This window comes from Patella vulgata, chromosome 4 (genome assembly GCF_932274485.2).
Source record: "Patella vulgata chromosome 4, xgPatVulg1.2, whole genome shotgun sequence".
In the NCBI taxonomy this organism is placed as follows: domain Eukaryota; kingdom Metazoa; phylum Mollusca; class Gastropoda; family Patellidae; genus Patella; species Patella vulgata.
Genome location: NC_065882.2, coordinates 16,040,519 through 16,058,825, shown reverse-complemented (window position 1 = coordinate 16,058,825; position 18,307 = coordinate 16,040,519). Strand labels below are relative to the sequence as shown.

The 18,307-nt window shown below is 33.1% G+C and overlaps 1 protein-coding gene and 1 long non-coding RNA gene across 2 annotated transcripts in view; one reads left to right on the top strand and one right to left on the bottom strand.

The window, feature by feature from the left end:
- Positions 1-17,678, bottom strand: part of LOC126818586 (coiled-coil domain-containing protein 78) — a 27,400-nt gene extending 9,722 nt beyond the window's left edge. The window contains exons 1-10 of the mRNA XM_050546057.2: positions 17,551-17,678; positions 16,239-16,456; positions 15,518-15,681; positions 14,352-14,495; positions 7,147-7,343; positions 6,339-6,513; positions 4,858-5,079; positions 3,685-3,816; positions 2,490-2,576; positions 899-1,078 (exon numbers count right to left, since the gene is read on the bottom strand). Coding sequence (XP_050402014.1) covers positions 899-1,078; positions 2,490-2,576; positions 3,685-3,816; positions 4,858-5,079; positions 6,339-6,513; positions 7,147-7,343; positions 14,352-14,495; positions 15,518-15,681; positions 16,239-16,456; positions 17,551-17,669 — 1,638 coding nt within the window. The 5' untranslated portion in view covers positions 17,670-17,678. The remainder of the gene's footprint in view (positions 1-898; positions 1,079-2,489; positions 2,577-3,684; positions 3,817-4,857; positions 5,080-6,338; positions 6,514-7,146; positions 7,344-14,351; positions 14,496-15,517; positions 15,682-16,238; positions 16,457-17,550) is intronic.
- On the top strand, positions 11,486-18,307 carry LOC126818698 (uncharacterized). The gene is made up of 3 exons (XR_007679318.2): positions 11,486-11,682; positions 12,730-12,954; positions 17,125-18,307. It is a non-coding gene; the product is annotated as an uncharacterized LOC126818698 (long non-coding RNA).

The following is an 18,307-nucleotide window of genomic DNA, read 5'->3' as shown; positions in this document are numbered from 1 at the left end:
AATATATCATTTATGGATACCTAGAATAAATATAATATATCATTTATGGATACCTAGAATAAATATAATATAATATATCATTTATGGATACCTAGAATAAATATACCATAATATATCATTTCTGGATACCTAGAATAAATATACCATAATATATCATTTCTGGATACCTAGAATAAATATAATATAATATATCATTTCTGGACACCTAGAATAAATATAATATATCATTTCTGGACACCTAGAATAAATATAATATATCATTTCTGGATACCTAGAATAAATATAATATAATATATCATTTCTGGACACCTAGAATAAATATAATATATCATTTCTGGATACCTAGAATAAATATAATATATCATTTACGGACACCTAGAATAAATATAATATATTATTTATGGATACCTAGAATAAATATAATATATCATTTATGGACACCTAGAATAAATATAATATATCATTTATGGATACCTAGAATAAATATACCATAATATATCATTTATGGATACCTAGAATAAATATAATATATCGTTTCTGAATAACTAGAATAAATATAATATATCATTGCTTTGTAGAGTTAATTTGTGGGTTCCGTAAAGAAGTCCCTTTTTAGTCATATTGACTAGTCTTGACTCTTGTCTGATTGGTGTAAAACTGAATGACTGGCTAACTTACCAGTCAATCTACATAACATGCAAGCGGGGAATAGAAACCACGCCCCTTGACTCAATGACAGACCTTATGATGCAATGCGCACACGTTAATTATTCGGCCACCCAACCCCCTGAGATAAAAATTATATATCCAAAAAATGTCCAACTGTCAAAATTTGGAAATGAAAGCCCTGCTGAGGTATATGACCAGAAAAAACAAGTCATTTATTAAATAGAACTACCTCTCTGTGATGTTCTTTAGTTAAAGCTGAGTAATTTGCTTTAAGTGCAACGTATTCATCCGCCATATCTTTACGATCTTTCTCCATATCAGCCAACCTCTCTTTCGCTCCTTTAGCTCCTTTAAGATGGCGATCTCGTTCATTTTCGGCTTCCATCAGCTGATTTTCTAGTGTGATAATCTACAATATTAAAGAATACACATCTTGTTAAATATCTGATCATCATTTGATGGATTTTAAATCCATGGCAACTACAATATTGTGAAAGTTGGGACTCTAAAAGGAATACCAATCCAAATATGGTTCAATTCTGTTCAGTATTTACAAAGATCTAGATTAGGGGTGTCAAGATCATTTCGATTCAGGGGTCACATATGAACTAAAATTTTAGTCAAAACGTCCTTGAACTTTACTGAATTCTAAAAACAAAGCCAAACGTCCTTGACACAAGTAATTCTTTAGACTGGTTTCCAAATTGCTAAGATATAATATTGAACACAACGTTCTCTTGTATTACATACAACATAGATATCTATGACATACAGTACAGAAGTCAGAGTTTTACTGAAACTGGAAAACAATAATAAATGATTTCCACCGCTAGTTTCTAAAAATTATAGACATGTCATTTTTGTTGAAATTTGTTCCACAGGCCACATTTAAACCTTTGGGCCGCATATTTGACACCCCTGATCTAGATGAATTGAAAATTTCGCAACATTCAGCATCCTCTACAGATGATAGAAAAAAGCCATCACCATCAATAAGTTTATAGTAAAATCTTTTGACGGACCTCTTCTTAACCCCTTAACTGTGTAAATAATTTGACCTTTACTACCCCCTATTGAGTAATTAATTTGACGAAAAACGTCATTTTTGGGCCTATTTTTTTTCTGAATACAAATTTTAGTGGTCTTAAACCATACTAAAACTAACAGTAAATAGAGTTTTCTCCCTTCAATTAGATTTCCTCGACCAGGCGTAATATAACGTCCTAAACATGCTGAGATTGTGTTTGAAGAATAGGTTGGGGAAAATATCTCCAGGGCGTTATATTACGTCCTACACACGATGAGTGGCAGTTGTCCAGGACGATATATAATGTTCTACGCAGTTAACGGGTTAACATGACTGGATCCAAGTTGCGATATTATGCACCATTGATATTTTGATTTTGTTTTTTTATTCAAATGTTAAGTAATCCCGTCGAGTACAGTTAAACATGGATTAATCCATGAATAAATCAGATATTGTTCGAAAATTGCAAATGACGATTAGCGAGTTTAAATAAGGAAAATGCATATTAGTCATCTGGTGCATAGGGAATTAAATCAAAAGGGGTTCAACGTCCTACTGTTCTGCACTGTGTACACAGGACCTCATTTTGTCATCCCATCCAAACGAATAGGCACTGTCCTTGTCCACTCCTTCATCCTGCACAACTGACCAAGAGAAACCAGGCCCAAAAATCCCACAAGAACTTTATCGGCATATACCGGGAGCAAACCCGAGACCTCAAGTTGCTGAGCCTTTGTCTTACACACTTAGTCAATGCAGCTCCTACATTTTGGATTAAAGAAAATTAACTGACCTTGTTGGTGAGTTCAAATTTCATGGCTTCTGCATCTTCCTTTATTTTATTATTCTCTATCTGCATCTCAACTAGAGACTGAGATACCTGAAAACATACAAAATGGAAGAGGGTTTAACAATACGACTGAGGATACCTAAACAATTAGGGAATGGAATCAGTTTTAACTCCCTGTTAAAGGAGCTAAATCGCTAATATTTTGGACCTATAAATTGCGACAAATGGGTCGCAAGGCATATAATAATGTAATATGAATGTATATAAATTGATTTCTGTGAAATACAACAGAAGTCTCAGTCAAATGGCAATCGCTAGCGTCTAGTTATTCCAGTCTACACCAATAGTATTTATTGCACATGCTCTCCGGATAAGAATATGACGTCACCATTTGACATGACTCTTAGAATATGTCTAGCCTCGTTCTTCGAGTCCCTTGTTGCAAATTTCGCTGAAACCCATTATAGTACACGATTCTTGTACCAATGGTAAAATGTTGATTTTGTCATAAATATTGGATATCAGAAGCCCATCTTTTCCCGGTAAGATCACAGCATCAATGTTGATTTAAATTGACAAATAATTTGTGTTTTCTATGTCGAAGACATTTGATGACATTGAGTTAGAGACTTAGCTACTTTAAAACATGTTATTATTTGTATTTATTTGGTTTTATATGTGACAAGACAAAATGACTTGGGATAACTGTACAATTAGGGAATGGAATGAGGTTTAACTTACTTACCTTGAAATAAATAATGGACCTTACCTTGAGTTAAATAAAGGAACTTACCTTGAGTTAAATGAAGTACCTTACCTTGATTTAAATAAGGGGTTTACTTTGAGTTAATGAAGGACCTTACTCTGAGTTAAATAAAGGATCTTACCTTAAGTTAAATAAAGGACTTTACCTTGAGTTAAATAAAGGGCCTACCATGCGTTAAATAAAGGTCTTTACCCTGAATTAAATAATGGGCCTTACCATGAGTAAAATAAAGGGCCTTACCATGAGTTAATTAAAGGGCCTTACCATGAGTTAAATAAAGGTCTTTACCTTGAATTAAGTAAAGGGCCTTACCTTGAGTTAAATAAAGTGCATTTCCTTGAATTAAGTAATAGGCCTTACCTTGAGTTAAATAAAGGGCCTTTCCTTGAACTAAGTAAAGGGCCTTACCTTGAGTTAAATAAAGGGCCTTACCTTGAGTTTTTCCTCTTCACTAGCTAATAGTTGCTGAGATAAATCAGTTTTGGTATTTGATAAATTACCAAATTTCCCAGTCAGTGATTCGAGACGATGCTGCAGTCTTTCATTTTGATCTTTTAATATCAACTACAAAACACAACATTTTTATTCAATCAATCAATCAGTGTCTACAAAACATGACTTTTATAATCAATCAAATAATCATTGTCTACAAATTATCATGCTCAAAGTTTCACAGATTGTCAGGTAGGGATAGAATTAATAAAACAGATTGTAGCCAAATGAATTCCCAGGCTGAATAAAACTAAGATATGAAATGGATTTTAAAATACCACTATCCCGCACCATCTGGGATAATTTAGACAGAGTGAAATTTTGACCAGTCAGTGGTGCTATGACCTATTCTTATGTCAAATTCCTGTTGCCAGGGAATCTTTAATATGCTGTCAATGGTATGCACAGGTTGTATTTCCGTCACATCCCAACAACTAGATGCATTTTCATGTAAGGCCCTCTTTCCTGCACAATCGACAATTGGAGACCAGACTGGAAAATCTCCAGGAATTTCTCCCAAAAAATCTTATGTTTATTGAGAAAGCACCATATTAACCACACCGCCATGGTTCCCTAAAACTACGACCATGTCAGTCTTATTTCATCACCAAAATAAATCTCTAGGCCTTAAATGTTATATAAATTATTAATTAGACGCTAATTAACTTGCCAAGATCATAATCAACTCTAGATGCCATCAGATGCTTTAAATTTTCAACAGATTTAAATACGATTTGCAGTTAACGATTTAATTTAAAAATGGATAATCCAGGCTTTGTTTACTATCGTAACAACGGTAGCAATGACAATCAGGACTACACTGTTCTGAAATCGATGATAACTCGGCACAGAATGAAGTAATTTTCCGGAAATTTTCAGCATATTCTCTTTTCATTATCTATGTTTTAACTAATATAGCGAGAACTGTCATCTCTTTATCTAAATCTTACATACATCTTACATACAAATGCAGGATTACTTAAACAATGATTTGATAAAGGGTCTATGAGCTTTATGAAGATGAATAAACCATCTCTTATTTAAACCTTAGTCTGTTTTTATACTGCTGGTTGTGCTGGGATTTTTAAATATCTGTTAAAATACAAATCTTACATTTTCTGTCTGTAACGCTCGTATTTCATCATCACCCTGATTTCCAAGGGGAACAACTCTATAATTTGTTCCTCCCGGTACCGATGCTGGTATTGTTGTTACATTAGGTATGGTAGTCGATCCTATTGGCATACTTGACGTCGGCATTGTCGTCATTAAAATGGGACTGGATCGCGTCTGCTCCATGTCGATCACCTTTGTTCTGTAGTTCGTCATTAAATTCTTGAATACAAGAACATAAACAATTGTAATAGGAGCAATGGTAGGGGGCAAATCATCACAAGGACAGTGTAATATAATTAGGGATTGATGCCACATGTATGATATAGAAGAATATGAAAATGATAACAGCCTGACCTAAAAATCTCAAATAAGGATGTTTTGCAGACGCATCTGTCACCAACAGATTGCTTAAATAAAATGTGGTGCAGTACGGAGTGCCTGACAAGGACATTACTATCTTTTTTATGTCATTTTGTTGTGTTACAACAGCAAATTAAATAAAATGGTGTTTCACGTCCAACTATGCTGCACAACTCGGCTAAGATGGGCATATGCCATGCAGTGTGCTATGAAGGAAAGTATCATATAATGGTTATGTTCTTTGTCGAATTCCAATTGTCAAGGGTTCTTTCACAACTACCCCAAGCCCCGATTTCCCAACTGCTTTGGGAAGATACCAATGGGTCTAAATAACGAATCAAAAGTTCTGTACAGAGGTAGGCTGTGTGATTTTTATGACTATTTTTACCTGTATACTATGGTGATGTTTAAAATTATTTCTATCTACTGTGATGTTCAAATTTTTTCGGAGTGGCGGAGTGGGGAGGGGGTGGATGGCCGAATGGTAAGCATGTGCACGCTGTATCAATAAGGTCTTTCATTGAGTCAACTGGCGTGGTTTCAATTCCCCAGTTGTACGTGACAAGGAGTAGGGTCGCCTGTCCAACCTCGTGGGTTTTCTCTGGGTCCTCCGGTTTCCTCCCATTGCTAAAGACCACTATGCACAAGCGAATTATTAAAATAATATTGAACCATATCATAGTCTCGAAATGACCTAGTTTGTGTCGAGTGGACGTTAAACCCCATTTCTCTCTCCCTCTCTCAAATTTTGTCTACCCATGATGTTTAAATTATTTCTACCTACTATGATATTCAAATTATTTCTACCCATGATGTTTAAAACTATTTGTACCCGAGAGAGAGAAATTGAGTTTAAAATCCACTTTACACAAACAAGGTTATTTTAGGAATAACATAAGGTTCAATTTTAGTTTAATAATTTGCTTTTGCTGTGGGGGAAGACCGGAGGACCAAGAGAAAACCCTTGAGGTGTGAAAGACAAGTGTACTTCTTGTCACGTACCAGCTAGGAATCGAAACCAATGACTCCATGACAGACCTATGATCTAAAGCACACATATTAGCCCATTCGGTCAACCCACCCCTGATTTTTAATTGAGATATTCAAGCTATTTGTACCTGTGCCAGACTGTCATTAACGACAGGAAAGTTTGTAACTTGTGATAGATTTAAACAGAATCGTAGAAGTGTGTTGGAAACATCGAAAGCTGTTCTTGGTTTAATACAGATTATAGCCTGAGTTTTACAGTTGCCACCAAGTTCTTCCTGTAATAGTTGAGTTAATACAGACTGTCTGAAAATAACAATCATAAACATGGTCATATCTAAATATACAATATTCTATAACTTTATTTCATAATTAATTCAAAGCAATTAGGCCTGTTCCTTTTCTGATAGGTTGCCAGTCAAGCAAAGTTTGTTGCATTATGATTTTTACAATGTCTAATCGCTGCTTGCTTTCTCTTCTTGTGGACAGGGGGGCCACAGTGTTTCAGTGAGCAGGATGTAGGCTCGCAAACCCAGGAGCCCCCCATGTTTGATCTCTGCCTTGGTCGAGAAAGTTCATCAGGATTTTCCGACGTGGTTCTCCTTTGTCAGTGGGGTAGGACGGAGGATCTAGCAAGGGACAATGTATAGTCGTTGGTATGGGACAAAAAAATGAGGGCCTGTGCACACATTGGGGTGCACATAAAAGAACCCATGACAGAGTTTGAAATTAATAATTAAAAGTACGACTGTCTGGGCAAAAGTTTTGCCTGGACAGTGGCACTACGTTCTACTCTTATCTCGAAATCCAACTGCCAAGTTATCTTTTACATTCATGCGAATATGTACACGGAACCTTGGAAATAGCTACCCTATGAATATTGTCGTAGGAATGTATCTTTAAAGAGAAGTGCATAAGTTTATTTAGAATTTGTCTCACTTGTAATTTATAATGCGTTCAGGTTGAGGATTACTGGCTAGTGATGTTATAACACTATTTAATGCAATCAGAGACTGGCTTAATGCAGGCCCTTCTCTTAGTCGAATTCTCTCGACATTATCAGCTAGTTTCTCAACACCAGGTAATTCTATAATACTAAACCGAGATCGATTCGGCTTCGGGTTCTGTCCAACTTTCTGAAAGAAAAAAAAATAACAAATAAATATATTTCTATGTACAATGTATAAACAAATTATCCAATAAATGAGTAGATGGTAATTGTCCTTTTACGTACAATATCTAATTTTTCGCCAAATCCATTAGAAAATGTATTCAGATTTATTATTTAAACAGGAATTATGTAAGAGCTAAATCTGCCTATTACAGGTCTTTCTTTAGTCCTTAAATGTTATAAAACTATTAATTAGACATTTATTAATATGCCAGACTATAATCAACTCTCAATGCCATCGGATGGGTCCGATTTTAAGTAGATTAGATAAGTTCAGCCATTGAATGATTTACCGTAAAAATGGTGAAGAGGAGCTTAGCCTCGAACAACCAGTACGGTAGTTACAATCAGTACACACATCTTGTCAAACCTTCACAGGTTAATACCTTCGCTCAGAATAAAGTACTTCAAATGAAATTTTCAATATATTCATTTTGCATTATCTATTTTTGAACTATTATTATTGCAAGAACGTCCAACTCTTTATCGAAATCTTACAATGGTAAATAAATCTCCCCAAATCAAAATGGATCCAAAAGATTTTACCCAACACTGTAGCCTTGTTTATATTATCTGTCCAATTGAATCCTATCTTTGCAGATACTGAATGGAATTGAATCATATTTTAACTGATATCTTACAGATTTAAAGGGGCATTAGGTAAGATTAGATAAAGAGCTAACAGTTCTCGCTATAATAGTTAAAAAATAGATAATGTAAAGAAAATATGCTGAAAAAGTCTTGATTATCCATTTTTACGGTCATTTCATCCATCACAAAATGTATTCAAATCCACTAAATATCACAGGCATCCGATGGAATCGAGAGGTGATTATGGTCCTGGGAAGTTAATAAATGTCTAATTAATAATTTAGATAACATTTCAGGATTAAAGAAAGACCTGTAATAGGCAGATTTAGCTCTTGCATAATGAATGTTTAAGTACCACAATATTGTATTTTACAAGAGATTCAGAATCTGTGGCTTTAACCCATCAATTTGTATAGAGTATACAAATGGATACCTATATACATACACACACTCACTATCTTTCTAACATGTGGATCTTTCCTGGACTTTTGTCTAGATATAGACTATCTACTTTAAAAGTTTATTTACAAAGCAAACAATAGTTGTTATAAATCTTATTTCATACACAGACAGTAAAATTTTCAATGGCAAGTTGATACATTATGTTAAAGGAACAACAGGTCAGATTGTTCATATATCTAATAAATTCAAAATTCTAAAATTTGTACTATTTGTAGAAAAACTATTGACTAAAGTATGTTTAAGAATGGATTTTACGAAAAAGACCATTGTTATTATGTAATCAAGTAGGCCCAAGTATTAAAAAAATGGGCTGGCTTTTACAAATAAAATATTATCATCATTACTTTATAGATCAATTATTCTTAATTAAAAATTGTTTAATAAAATAAAACAAAAATGTCGCCACAAAATGGTACAGGCGTGCTATATGATCCAGGAATTAAGCACGGTGTTATCACAGCCATCTTGTAATTGTGACATCATATAAAAAATCAAAGTCTGTCAATCAATGAGCAATTGTTCAAAGAACTAGCATGCAATTTTATGTTAATTTTACTGGTGGAGCTATATGCTTTTTTCTTTTCAAAAAAAGAACCACAAGATTACAAAGTTCCTGGTTCATCAACTGAACAAATTCTTTATTACTGAGTTAAAAACATACATCTGAATAGTTCATTTGTTAAAACTACGTATTAGTTAAATAAATCTAAAATGAAATTTGTTTTAACGTCCAACTTTTCTGCACAAAACTGGCTAATGAAGACGGACATACACCATACTGTGTGCTACAATGGAAATTGTGCTCAGACAGTGCCACTACGTCCTACAAGTATTTCGAGTTTCAGTTTTTAATGTACTGTCAATGAAAAACATAGGAACTCTATCTGTTTTTCATCCTATCCGAACGAGTAGATGCTTTCCCTTACCCAGTCTTCTCTCCTGTACGACTGACAAAAAGAAACTATGGAGATTTTTCGGCAAACTTTGGGATCGAACCTGGGACCTCCAGGTTATAACTAGACAGCCAGCACCATATTCACCGGGCCACCATGGCTCCAATTAAATAATAAACAATATATAAGTTCAAGCTATGGGTCCGAAGCCTTAAACAGCCTTATTAAAAGGGGTAGCATTACAATATAAAAGAGCTAAATTCAATACTAAATATCTAAGCTACAAATATTAGATCGTTTAATCTCTATAATTAATTAAATAATTTACAAGATAATCTGTTTACTTACATAGAAACCTGAAACTTTACAACAAAATAAAATCCTTCATGAAAAGTGTGTACATGTAATAATAAATACTGGTCGCTAATAGCAACAATAACCTACGAATCATATTCAATAAACGATTGTTCAATGCTTGAAATATGTCTTCAATAAAAAAGGGAGAAGTGTTTTAAAGGGACATGTTACCCAATTCAAAATTTTGTTACTGGTATCAAAAAAGTTCTTCTTAATGTTTTTCATTAGTAAATGACTTGCTTTATTCACAATACATGGATTTTAAAGGAGATATAACTCTTTTATTCTGGTCAAAATAAAGTATTTAATTGAGTGGATACGGTGTTATTTTTCAGTTAGTAAAAGAGCAATCTTTATAGTATACTCATCAATTTTTATTTCAAAGTTGACATGTTTACTAATTTTATTTTTATTTTGGGTTTACTATGTCGATTGTCACCACTTTTATCTATCAACTTTTGTATTTGCATATTACACCTTCTGAGGGCAGCACATGCATCAATGTACATGCATACAAAAATGGACTATTTGACACAATTAATTACATATATCTCAACAGTGACTTTACTTGGAGCAAAGACAGATTTTCACCCTACAACAAATCAACTTTAAAATTAAATCCAATAAATAAAGAGGTCTGGCCATTTTCAAATAAACTTTTGAAATTTGAAATGATAAAGATAATAATTTTTTTTCACACTTTAGTAACTAAACAATAAAGGAATACAAATTTCTTATAATAATATCAGCATGCTATATAATAATGACCTTATAATAATTCATTACACCTATGTATTTTTGTATGGTAGAATGTCTCTTGAATAGAATGGGTGAGTGGAGTGTGTATTTATGAATACAGCAGAATAAAAGTTATTAATGGGTAATTGTTGACTGGTATATGTATTGTTAACAATAGCCTTCTACTTTAGTATATACCCTCTTAATTTTTTTATTAGGCCAAAAAAAGAAAATCTTTTAAGGGTCATGCTGGAAGGTGTGTAGAGCTTCAACACAGAAGAGGTGTTTGATAGTCCTCAACTATATACTATACACTCTTAACTATCTTATTAGACCAAAAGAAAAAGAAAATATTTCCCTCCTTTGAATTCTCCCCTTTAATAAACCACAATTAGTAAAAATATTACATATTTTCAGGGTCAAAACTGTATGGGACATCTTAACATAGTTAGCAAAAGTATTATCGTTTTTTATGGATCATGAGGGAAGGTGTCTAGGGCTTCAACACAGGAAGGTTGTTTAAGAGTCCTCACATTAGTGTGCTAACCTTTTCATTAGGACTAAAAAAAATCCCCTTTATTTAAGCATTCTTTCTAGTATTATCTTTTTTATGGATCACGACAGAAGGTGTGTGGGGCTTAAACCTATGTGAGGTGTTAAATAAACATTACCTTTTTATTAGGTCAAAAAAATGCACACACTTTTCCCCCTTTTTCCATTCTATCATGATTAGTAAAACTATTATCTATTTTAAGTTTCAAGAAGGTGTGGGGCTTCATCCAAGGACAGTTTGTTTAATAATCCTCTAGTTTTATACTATAGTGTTCTAACTTTTAACTTGGAGCTACAACAAATTATGTTAAATAATCAATTTGGGTCCATTTTAGTATGGAATAATGTGGTGAAAAAAGCCAGTTACGTACACAGAATTTATGACAGGGTCCTACACACAGCAAATCAATCCAACTCAAGTCAATGTGTAGGCTCAGAAAACAGAAGTGATATTTCTATGGCCTCAAGTCTCTACAATAAATGATTGTGAATTCTATTGAGGGTTGCAGCAATCTAATGTCAGTTGTATTGTCCAGTGAAACCAGTTAATATATTGTACATTTATTACAATGTAAATATATTTCAGATATAATGTAGATCTATATTGTATGTTTTTATTACAGAGTAAATATAGTAAAGAACCTACTGGTAATATGATATGGATGTCTATCAATCTTTATAAAACTATGTGACTTTAGGACCACTGGAAAGGTATGTATTATTTGTAATTAAGAGTGGTGAAATGAAATGGAATGGGGTTTAATGTCCTACTTTGTTGGACCAATGAAGACAGGCATATAATAATGTATTAATAACCATGGTGTAATCTAATTACTAATGTGTAATTCATTAATGGTGTAACCTATTAATAACCAATATTTAATTTATTAATTACTACTGTGTAATCTATTAATAACCATGGTATAATCTATAAATGGTGTAATCTATTAATGACCAATGTGTAATCTATTAACAGTGGAACCTATTAATAACCAATATTTCATTTTTTAATTACTATTGTGTAATTTATTAATAATTATTGTCTAACCTATTAATAACCTTGGCTTCATTAATAAATTACCACTACCTGTATATATGGCTATCAGGTAATATATTAATTACCATTGGGCAGACAATTAATACCGCTCGATAATCTAAAAATAAATATTTTGGAGCCCGTTAATAATATTCATGCAATCTATTAATTACAATTTACCATCGAACAATAACAACTGTGTGTTCTATTAATCTTTTAACAATCATTTTGTAATCAATAATTTAAAGTTATCAATAATCAAAACCACTGATCTATTAACATCATTGTGTAATCTATTAATGATTTAACAATATAATCTTTCAACAATCATTGGTTAATTTATTAATAATAATTGTGTATTCTATTAATAATCATTGTGTAATACTATTTAGAATAATTGTGTAATCTATTAATAACCATTGTGTAATCATTGTGTAATATATTAATTGCCATTGTGTAATATATTAATAACCATTTTGTAATCTATTAATAACCATTTTATAATCTGTTAATAACCATTGTGTAATCTATTAATAATGATTTTGTAATCTATTAATAACCATTGTGTAATCCATTAATAACTATTGTTTAATCTATTAATAACCATTGTGTAATATATATAAATAACCATTTTGTAATCTATTAATAACCATTGTGTTCTTAATTAATAACCATTGTGGTTTATTAATTACCATTGACTAATCTATTAATTACTGTTGTAGAACACCTATGAATTTCCACCATGTAATCTATGAAGGCTGATGTTTAGTAGGCACAATGACAAGTGCACCGATAATTGCTACAATGGTTTTAACAGTGAAGTGATTGACATATCTGTTCATGATGTGACTGCATGAAAACTCTACAGAGATTTAACATGACACAATCAGAAACGGAACGGCATGGGATTCAACACAATGCTTCAGTCATTTTGAGACTAGTATATGGTAATTATTGTTTCTATGGTTACTTTTGCAATGCTAGCTTGGGTCGGATAATTTTGCTCAGATAGTGGCATTTGCATCTACTTTTTTTTATTACTGACATTAATTTAAATACCGTATGGTAGTTATATAGATATGAAAAGTAGCGAGGTGCACCTATTTTTATTATGTACAAATTTGAATATTTTGTTGACATGTAATTTTTAATTGTGGTCTGAATCTGTCTGCTTAATTAACAATAAGAGGTAAAAATGTCCGACAAGACAAATTTTGAAATAGCAACACTGGTGTACATCAATGTGTACACAGATGAACCTTATTTTTTTTTCTAATCCAAAGGACAAGACACATCTTCCTTGTCAGACTTAGATTTATCTATGTCCCATATATCTCTAGCAGATACTGGTGTTTTACCTACTTTTCTTCAACTTGTTGTGTATTACAAATTTAACGTCCAATAAATTATACATGTCATTAATTATGGACGGGTTGATTTAATTAAGATTATTTACATATGAAGGAGTAAAAAAAAAAGGAAAAAACATAAAAAAGTTCTTGTATATAAAAATGTCACTTTAAATACACAGTTTTAAATTCGCTGTCATGAGAAGCGAATGCGGATAGAAAAAAAACAAAATAAACATGGGGAATCCGCTTGCTTTGTGAAAAACCACATAGCTGGACCTGTGGATTATTTACAAATTGAAAACTGTCAGTGCAATTATTTTCTTTGACTTCAAAGGAGGGTCTTTATGTGCTTGCCAATTTTTACACAGGGGTGCCTTGTTTGTTGTTTTTTTTGTCACAACTCAAATACCTCAGCCACAGTACACAGGGTTTTCTGATATTAGATCACATTTATCTAGTTGGATTCAAGTACATTCCAATTTACTATTCGATAAAAAAAAACCCACAAAGATCATGTATATGCAATACATTAAATATTTAGTGCAAAGTTCCAAAATTGTTGTATTTGATGATCATGTCAATAAACACTTGTCTGAACGCCACTCTATACGTTTATGAAATAAAATGGAATGGGGTTTAACTTCCTACTTTTTTGCACCAACTGGGCTAATGAAGACAGCTATACGCAATACAGTGTGCTATGAGTGAAAGTTTACCTGGACAGCAACATTTATAACTTATCTTCGTCGAATTCTAACCATAAGGATTCTTTTAAGCGCACGCCAAAGTGTACACAGGACCTCAGTTTTTCCACCCGAACGACTAGTTACTGTTACATAAAATTCATCCAGCACCACTGACATGGGGAAACCATATAATGTGTATAATATTCTGAATAAATGTTTTTTGTGTTTTTAGTGTACTGAATGGCTCAATTCCATTCCAGGATTACTGTCCAACAATATTCGAATAATAAATATAATTTACTGTACCACTTCTAGATCTATATACGTTAACGTTGTAGCATGTTTTTCTGCGGGACCAAAATCTGTCATAGTTTCTGTTCTCCGTCCCAGGCCCTGTTGAAAATATGACGAACCAGAACTCGCATCTTTAATTCTTAGTGAGGTGGCATCCTGGAATTAAAGATAATGCAAAGTTTGTTGAAATCCCATAAAAGTATTTTATCCCAAATTAACCAGTTTTTATTTAATAAAATATTTGTGGGATTTGGTTTGGTATTTTCGTAAAAAAAAAAAAAAAAAGAGGGATGTAAATTTGACTTTTGATTTGGAAAAAATATGAATAATGTTATTCCAGTGTCACTTGTCGTCTCCTAAAATATTGCTGGGACTACAGCTTAAATTATTTACTTTAAAGAAAATTTTGTCATTTTCGTATTAAAAAGAATTAAATATGAATGGTGTTATTCCAGTCTCCCTAATAACTCACGATATAATCCGAAGCTTATTTGCAAGGCCTAGTTTGTGTATGAAATACACCACAATTACCAAGTTTAATAGTTGCAACATTTCAGCTAGTTTTTCTTGTAGATATCAAGCATTGCTATTTTAAACCAGTGCTTCACAACTTTTTTCCACCTGCGGAAAGCAGGACCGTGCACCTCTCCCATATACTTGGTTTTGTCAGATTTTGAAAGTAGGGTGCATGTCGCCACTTGACACATAAATCTTTTTTTTTCAGTTGACCTCCTTTTCTCTGTGGACCTCCTTTTTGCCCAAGGACCCTTTTCCCCTTGGACCTCCTTTTCCACCAGACCTCCTTTTCCCCTGTGGACATCGTTTTTCCCAGTGGACCTCTTGCATACTCCCGAGCACTGCCTTTATTAATTTTACCGTTGCATATACACTGTTTCCTGGAGACTGCGCCAGCTAAAATTTAATTTTACCTTTGCTTATACCCTGTTTCTTGGAGAGACTGTACCAGTTAACAATTAATTTTACCTTTGCCTATACCCTAGAGACTGTGCCAGTTAATAATTAATTTAGCTTTGCACGTACCCCATTTCTCATAGACTGTGCCACTAGCTAACAATTAATTTTACCTTTGCATATACCCTGTTCTAGGAGACTGTGCCAGTTAACAATTAATTTTACCCCATTTGTCTGAGACTGCGCCAGTTAACAATTAATTTTACCTTCGCATGTACCCCATTTCTCGGAGAATGTGCTAGTTTCAAATAATTTGATCCGCTACGTGGTGGTTTAAGTAAATCTTTAATCTGTTCATTATAAACTTCCAGCATCTGTAGATTAACTTTATAATCATGACGACTAACTCTGGTCTCGGGCATGTACTGTTCTACAAAATAAATAAACAAAATGGACTGATTATGGTTTGAAGCTGTTGCACACCATTTGAATTTTTAGACAATTTTTAACATTTTAATCCACATTAAAATATTCTCAAATTGATTATTCAACATTTAATTCAGAAAACAAAACAAAAATATAAACCGCATGGATTCAAGTTTCATAATATTGTAGTTTGCAAGGGTTTCAAAATCTCCTAAATGACGATTTGAGAAAATAAGATTAAAATATATGTAAAAGTATGTCCAGCCACTGCTCTTGTTACGCACTGGCTGCCATCTTAGCTAATGAACTAACATATGGTTCAATTTTATTTCAATAACTCGCTTGTGCAGTGGAGCCTTTAGCTGTGAGGAAACCGGAGGACCCGGAAGACTTGGGCAAAATCCTTGATGTTGGACAGATGACCCTACACCTTGACACATACAAGTGGGAAATCAAAACCATGCCACTTGACTCAATGACAGACCTTATGATCTAAAACGCATGTCTTAAACAATTCCCCCCCCCCACCCAACCCAAAATTGTTTTGTATTATAGTCTTACCTCCTGTTAATTTAGCGAACAGGTAGTCAAATATCATTGGCACCAACCCTGTATTATTTCTACTTATTCCTGCCATGGTATACGTCTTGCCGCTACCACTCTCTCCACCAATCAGAAGACAGATATTAAACCCGGCCATATATAGGTCTAATAATATCTCCACTGATTTACGGAATATATCATAGGTGGATGTTGACTGTGGGTATAATGACTGAAAACTGTCAATCAAATATTTGAGATAAATAAAGTAAACAAACAATTAAACGATAACTTCTGTCAGTTGGTCAGTTGCATTCTGCACACAGAAATGAAATGAAATGGGGTTTAATGTCCTACTGTTCTACTCCTATACTGGGCTAAAGAAGACGGTTCTGCACAGAAAGAAATAGCTACTCTACTCTGCCCTAAATGGCTGCAATATCCAATAATTACTATACTGTTTTGTAATGTGGTCCTACTCCGGTTCACATCTGTTATACACAAAAAGACTAATTAAACCTTTGCAATTTTATAAAATGAAAGCAGAGGATATACTTCTCAAAATTCTCGAAATATGTAGTGTTTTCAAATAAAATCGTTGACTTAGGACATAAAATGTCTGTCAACTAGCTTCGTGTCTGTTCTCAAGTGGAGCTAACTGTAGACAGGCAGTCTAAATTTAGTATGGGTCAGTTTTTGATCTCAGATTATCAAGAATTTTTTCCATTTTTATATATTTTTAAATGTTCTTACACATAAAACTATCAATTTAACTGTTTTACGATTCAATTCTTTGAAATTTTCATTTTTGTGATATGTAAATTGAACGAGGTAAATTCTCCAGGCTATCAAGACAGTTAAATATGACTGCAACAGAAGTTAAAATATTGTTTCATTTCAATTTCAGCTAAGATGTTTGCCAGATGGTCGGAGAAAAAATATAAACAGTTTTGGATAATATCAAATTTTTCATGGCTTGGTATATGCTAAAGTAATGCTTACTTGCTGTGTTGGCTGTATATCATCTGCAGAGGATACCAAAGGTTGACAAATTTTCAATTTGCCATATCTTTGTAAATACTGAATGAAATTTAACCATTTTTTACACTGATATAATTCCTTTTAGAGATTCAACTTTCATAATTATAGTTTGCAAGGGATTCAAAATCCCTCAAATAACATTAACAGTGGTACTAAACAATGTTTGGACTGACATTCGTTTTGGACATTCAACTTTTAGTTTGCAAGGGATCATAAATCTCTCTAATGATGATCAGTGGCTTGTCAAATATCCTTACGTTTACTGAAATAGGCCTAAGCAACATCAACTTACTTGAAATGCATCACCTGTGGTCCAGCTATAACCATCTTTCTCTCCCTGTCGACTTCTACTTCCACTTTACCTTCACCAGGCGATGGCGGTCTTAATCTCCCGATTACTTCAATATTCATGGTTACGGCTTAACAGGATCACCAATCATTCAATTCAAATTCTATAATTGTGAAAATTATTGTTTATAATCAAACTATAAGTTATATGAAATAGGAATTTAAGATGGGCATTTTTGTACTATATGAGCAAAATTTTGCCGTGACAAACTATAGCACTCTACCTATATAGCCTACTCTTACTTCAATTTCCAACTATCATGGGCAACATTACAAACTCAGGCTGACAACAGTATTTGTGCCATGTACAATTTTGGCTTATCGTGGTAAATATATCAGATAGGCCTACCGGTAATAATAATAATAATAATAATACTACTAATAATAATAATAATAATGTATATTTATAAAGCGCATATATCCATCCATAAATGCATGCTCAAAGCGCTAACATATGTACACTATTCAACTGTCTTGGTCATTAATGGTCATATTCACGTTGAAATAGATACGTTTTTAATCTAATTTTAAACGATTCCATTGAAGGAGCAGATTTAACACTCGGTGGCAGGGGATTCCAGAGATTAGGAGCACTGAGTTTGAATGATTTGTATCCGAATGTTTGAAGGTTATATTTAGGAACCACAAGCGGTATATAATTTCTTAATGCCACTTAAAAAACTAAAAAAAACTTAATAGAT